Source organism: Rhodamnia argentea, chromosome 2 (genome assembly GCF_020921035.1).
Source record: "Rhodamnia argentea isolate NSW1041297 chromosome 2, ASM2092103v1, whole genome shotgun sequence".
Classification (NCBI taxonomy): domain Eukaryota; kingdom Viridiplantae; phylum Streptophyta; class Magnoliopsida; order Myrtales; family Myrtaceae; genus Rhodamnia; species Rhodamnia argentea.
This window is the reverse complement of record NC_063151.1, coordinates 19013923-19019443: the sequence shown is the minus strand read 5'-3', so window position 1 is coordinate 19019443 and position 5521 is coordinate 19013923. Positions and strand designations below refer to the sequence as shown.

At 45.1% G+C, this 5521-nt stretch overlaps 2 protein-coding genes across 3 annotated transcripts; both read right to left on the bottom strand.

The window, feature by feature from the left end:
- Nucleotides 1–251: 251 nt before the first annotated feature.
- Nucleotides 252–3325, bottom strand: LOC115739604 (mitochondrial outer membrane protein porin 2-like). 2 transcript variants are annotated; one of them, XM_030672787.2, is made up of 6 exons: nt 3139–3325; nt 2985–3052; nt 1758–1868; nt 1597–1683; nt 1309–1517; nt 252–985 (listed from the first exon to the last, which is right to left on the bottom strand). In XM_030672787.2, exons 1-6 carry the CDS (start codon nt 3185–3187, stop codon nt 679–681), a joined length of 831 nt encoding a protein of 276 aa, XP_030528647.1. In that variant the 5' UTR covers nt 3188–3325; the 3' UTR covers nt 252–678. The 2 variants fall into 2 exon arrangements, with proteins under 2 accessions (XP_030528647.1, XP_030528646.1); XM_030672786.2 differs by having other exon boundaries at nt 1597–1686; nt 3139–3322.
- A 1065-nt stretch (nt 3326–4390) lies between these two features.
- LOC115739606 (probable strigolactone esterase DAD2) lies at nt 4391–5521 on the bottom strand. The gene is made up of 2 exons (XM_030672788.2): nt 5080–5521; nt 4391–4991 (listed from the first exon to the last, which is right to left on the bottom strand). The coding sequence occupies exons 1-2, from the start codon at nt 5448–5450 to the stop codon at nt 4562–4564; spliced, it is 801 nt and encodes a 266-aa protein (XP_030528648.1). The 5' UTR covers nt 5451–5521; the 3' UTR covers nt 4391–4561.

Sequence of the window (5521 nt, the reverse complement as noted above, 5' to 3'; positions counted from 1 at the left end):
TGACAGCCTTGAACATCAATCACCTACGTCCAACGTTGGCTGCGATGGTCGCGAGCGGATCGAAGCACAGACTCATGCATCATCACATCAGCAAGCAGGGTTCGGAGAGTCCGAGACTTTCTATTAACACGGGAACTCTTTTTGCCGGACATAGGCCAAACCCTAAGTTCGGCCTCATTTCCCATCAGAGCATTGATATGTATGAGACTAGTAGAAGATGATACCTAGGACTGGCGCGGAACTTGGTGTGCGGAACTGTACTTGTACTTATTTTGTCTTATATAAAGTGGCTTGCGACTGAATCAGGCTATCTAACATCGTGTAATCCTTGAACAACTGTGCCTTTCTCTGACTATAATGTATCAAGAGCATGCAATCAACAATGAAGAGCGGAGCATGTTTTTCCCATACAAAAACCTGAACTTCTGGCTCTTTCAATCAGAACCCTGTCATACTTTCAGGGAAGAGGAGTTTCATATGTCAATGGAGCTACATTACCAAAGGCCGGAGAAATCACCGGCAAAAATCAAATCCACTTGACCTAAGCTGCCAACATAAAGGGGAAAGAACCCATTGCAAAAGTTTACGGTCTGGTATCACCAACAACAAATATCAATAGATTTTTTATGTCATCTATCTGCTGCATCATCAGTATCGTCATCATTCATGGAGGACTTCTCAAGGCTTAAGAGAGAGTGCCAACCCAAACTTGGGATATTTCTCCAGGGCCTTGGTGTCGAAAGCCCCAGAAATAGTTAAGTAGGACTTAGGTTTGAGCTCATGCTGTAGAAGAGCCCCAAGATTGCCATGATTATTGAGTTTCGCCTTCACGATTGTGTGGGGGTCAACCACGTAGGAACATCCAACTGTGAGTGTGTTCTCATTCGTGGAGAACTTCCTACTGATTTCACCCACAACAGCTCCCCTGTCCAGCTGATCTAGGTGGTGCATATAAGAAAACCTCAGAGAGTCACCTTTATCAGCCCTATAAAAAGAAGAGACTATGTCATTCACCATCCAAAGGTCTCCGGCATGATATATAACCATCGATAATATATCTAAAGAAAATTAATATATCTTGTGATAAAAACTTCTTGTCCCCTTTGGAGGGTGTCCAAAAAGCCGATAAAATGATCTCTCTAATAACTTTATTTCTGTCCGACCGATATCAAGGCAAGTTGACTTCAATATATATCAACATATTAATAAATCATTCTTCAATGTTATCTTAGCTAACCTAACAATCTCAAGCGCACAAAGTTTTTGGAATCAAACTTCAGTTAAGCTGCTGATGCTTGACATACTCACAGGATAACAGCCGCATTGGAAGTAGGCTTTGTCATGCTGACCCCAGCATTATACTTCATAAATTTACAAGAATCAGTTGTGTAACTTGTCTCTGCACCAAAAGCAATACTTGGCGTGCCAATTGTCGCAGATACATCAACAACTGGGGACTGAGATGCTGTGACAGCCAAGCTGCAAGTTGCATGTTCATGAAAATATTGTGTCTCCAACTAAAGAAAAAACATAGAATGTCAGAAATTCTCTATTTGCAGCCATAACTGGGAAGCTCATGTTTAGCAGAGTTAGTACCTTGCCAGAGTCATAATCAGGCAGCTTTAAGGAAGCAATAGTTTTTGTCGATGGCAAGATGTCAATGACAGTGAGGGTGGTTAAGATCTGCTGCACTAGTAAATTTCTTGTGAGAAGACAACATTTAATCCAACTTTGAGAAGCCAAAGATGAGGAGTTACATTTGATTCTGTGTCGATTTTGACATCAAGGGTGGTATTATCCCGCTTGTATTGTGCTGTGACATTCCCAGAGGACAGAGCTCCATTCTTCCCCACAGTCGAGCTAAGGGCCTAAATAAATGAAGTTATAATCCATACCACCCTCTTAGCTCGGGGTGAAAAAAATGAACCACACAACTGTACAATTTCACAAAGAAAGCCATAGTAAAAAGAGAAAGCAACATATCAAGACACAGCGCTGATCAGTAAAGCAAAAGGCAGACACCTAACGTATGGAACAGTAGCTCAACTGCACGCGGCCTTGAAATAAGTGCGATCTTAATAAGCCACTCATCTTCTACCATTCGACTTGACTAATTGTCTATGGCATGCAGCTGATGTGAAGAAGCATGTATTAAGAAAAAAGTATGTATAATACCCTATCACGATAAGAATGCATCAATTTTTACTTGCCCAGGCATGGATTTGGATGCAAAATAGGCAAACATCTTCATGAATAAATATTTCAGCTATTCCATCTATCTCATTTTGGAAAGCTAGCGAAGCAGCAGTGACACCATTTCTTCATACCAACAATAAACATCTCAGCAAACTTCATCAGCAACATGTTCTGTAGCCCTCTCCCTCTGTATAGAAGCTTTCCCCTCTTTTGCCTTAATTAATCCTAGTTTCTTTTTCCCATGCCATTTTTCTCCCAAAAGAGTAGAAAGAGCCATTGGAATTTGCAGGCAAAATTGAATCCAAAGCAATCACGTTCCTCCCGGCTATACAATCAAGGCTTCAATGCGAATGGCACACTCGACAAGCTTTTCTGTAAACCCCAACAATATATCTTGCTCGCCGAGACAAAACTGCAGACATCCTCCGTTTGCCGTAACAGACACGAGCTCAACCCGAGCAACAACGAGAGCACCACGAAATCCTCCATGATTAACTTCCGCCACTCGCTCTCGAAAACACGACAAAAAGAACATCTACCAGAAGCGCTGAGACTGTTCAGGGCGATTCGCAAACAAGAAATTGGTCATTGCACAAGCTTTAAGCCAAGCGCCACTCTCGTAGAGTCAATCACAAACGTACACAAACCGAAAACAAACGGGAACCAGAAAACGCGAAGACAAGAGAAGCATCGAAACAGAACTAGAACCGCGAAACAAGCATCGGGCAGCCCGAGCACAAAAAAAAAACAGAAGCGCGTATAGAATCAGAAGACGAAGCATCGATTACCAGTCCAGTCTCGCTATCGCTGGCGAGAGTAAACTTCTGATCGGAGCTGTAGTCCTTGGTGAGCAAGTCTGCAAAACCAAAATCAAATCGAACCTCAAAAAACCAAAAGAAGATGCTCAGAGAGAGAGAGAGAGAGAGAGAGAGAAGGAGGTACCTTTCGCCTTCTTTCCGAAATCGGAGAAGAGAGAGGGTCCTTTGCTCATTGTTTCCGATCAGGAGAAAAATGGAGAATCTTCTCAGCGATTGGAGATGCGAAGGTTGACGAAATGAGAGAGAGAGAGAGGGAGAGAGAGAGACGACGGGAGTCGGAGGGAGTGTGTAGGGTTTATCTAAAACCCTTTGAAAAATTTTCCGACTGTTTGCCCCCGGGGGCAAGCAAGCGGACCAGGAAAATCGAGGCCGGAAATTGATATCTCGCCGTCGGCACAGCAGGTTTTAATTTTATTCATTTATTTTACTTATTTAATTTGCTACATGTAAAAGGATACTTCATTCGAAATTAAAATAACCCAAAAAAAAAATAAAAAATAGACTCCCATGAACATGAATGAAATAAGATGCTCAATAGGTACTTACTCGATAATCAATCGATCGAACCCAAAAAAAAAAAAAAAAGACAATCGATCTTTTTTTAGACACTTAGTTAATGATCGATCGACTTTTTGGACAAACTAACAACCGATGTACCTATTGTGTCATCTTGAACGACAAGTTACGTACGCGTAGTACGGTACACTGTGTTGGCAAATACAACAAGATAATAATTCAAGAGTGTCGACAATACGCCCGATGTGAAACCAGTGACACAATGCTAATATTTTTTTTTTTTTTGGATATGAGTAAAGTAATGCTCGGGATGTCAATAATTCAAGTACGGTTTGATTTTATCGGAAATCCGATCCGAACCGAATCACTAGCTTGTACATTTTTATTTTTTTTATTCTTCTTCCTTTTCTTTTTCCTTTTTTGGTTCAAATCCGGAGGAGCAACCGGCCCTTGTCCGAGGGCCGGTGACCCCCCCCACCCACCCTCAACCGGTGGCCGGCAGCCTCGCCGGCCCTTTGCTCTAAAAAATAAAAAAAATAAAAAAGAACGATTATTTAGAATATTTTGAATGCATTTTGGTTAACTGAACCAGAAAAAAATGATATTTTTTAATTACATGAACCGAAAACTGAACCGAACTGAAATGCATAACTTTCCGGTTCGGTTTTGAGGCTCCTAATTAGTAATTATTATGTTATGCGTCAAAGTCACCTCTCGAGTTTGGGCCTGTGAACGACGCTCGGCCCGATCGGAGAATGTAGACCGGTCCGTATGGGATGAGGCGTACGAGGAAAGACCGAGTTGGACTTTGCCGTAGAGCAAATCAATTATCCAAGTAAATCCAAAAAAAAAAAAATCAATTATCCAAGTTTGACCGCATAGTTGACCCCTTAAACGGCGCCGCACGGTAGACTTGTTTCAGCCGCACAAAAAAGAACCAAAAAAGGAAAAAAGAAAAAAGATAGAGTAAATTCTACGCGTGCCCGACGTTCGCTGCGGGTCGTCGGGTCTTACGGCGACGCCTACGCCGATCACCGCGAAAGCACTCGCCGGAGCACCTCAGTGAACTGCCTTGGTGCAGTGAGATGCGGCAGGTGGCCCTCCGTTTCCACCACCTCCATCGTGTTCGGACCGCCCAAGTGGCTCGTCAGGTAAGTCGCCGCCGATGTCGGTATCGCGACGTCGTGAGCGGTCTGGATTATACAGCAGGGCACCGTCACGAGGCCCAGCACACCCCTCAAGTCGCTGTTGAAGACCGTGCGTAGCACGAAGAGCGATATGTCGGGCCTCATGTTGAACAATGTCCGGCTGAACTCGCGGACCGCTGCCGGGACATCGGACCCCACGGCTAAGGGCGCGTAACCGTTCACCCACGCCTCGTAATTCGACTGCATCGCCGTGAAAACTTGCTCGATCTGCTCTCGCTCGAACCCGCAATGGTAATCTTCATCGTTCAAGAACCTAATACACACATGCTCTTAGTGTCGGAGCGAAACTTTGAAAACTACTGATACAAATTCGAGTCTACTTGAGTCCGGAATGTGCGTACCTTGGCGAGGCTCCGATGAGGACGAGCTTGGTGAAGAGGCGCGGGCGTCGGATGGCGGCCAGGATTCCAATCATGGCCGACACCGAGTGCCCGACATACGCGCAACGGTCGATGCCCAGGGCGTCGAGAATGGAGAGCAGGTCATCGACGTAGCCGTCGAGCGTGGAGTAGCGCCGGAAATCGAAGCAGCCCGGATTGACACTGCCGGCGCACACGAGGTCGTAGAGGACGACGCGGTAGTACGGGAGGAAGGAGGGGAGGATGCGCTGCCACGCGGATTGGTCGGTCCCGAAGCCGTGAGCGAGGACGAGGACCCGGTCGCCGTCGCCGACGACTCGGACGTTGAGGGCGTCCAAGAGGTTCTGACTCATTTGAGTGTGGTTCAGTGGGGCGAGGACAATGAGGTTGGCAAAGTATTATGGAAGGTGTTGGGAGTGCCATT

Bases quoted from the DNA above. Each gene is read 5' to 3' on its own strand.
- LOC115739604 (XM_030672786.2), bottom strand. From the start codon at position 3,187: ATGAGCAAAGGACCCTCTCTCTTCTCCGATTTCGGAAAGAAGGCGAAA. The intron at 1,869-2,984 runs GTAATCGATGCT...TCATTTATTTAG, and splicing joins GCGATAGCGAGACTGGACTG to GCCCTTAGCTCGACTGTGGG. The intron at 986-1,308 runs GTGAGTATGTCA...TTCTTTTTATAG, and splicing joins TCCAATGCGGCTGTTATCCT to GGCTGATAAAGGTGACTCTC.
- LOC115739606 (XM_030672788.2), bottom strand. From the start codon at position 5,450: ATGAGTCAGAACCTCTTGGACGCCCTCAACGTCCGAGTCGTCGGCGAC. The intron at 4,992-5,079 runs GTACGCACATTC...TGTGTGTATTAG, and splicing joins CTCATCGGAGCCTCGCCAAG to GTTCTTGAACGATGAAGATT.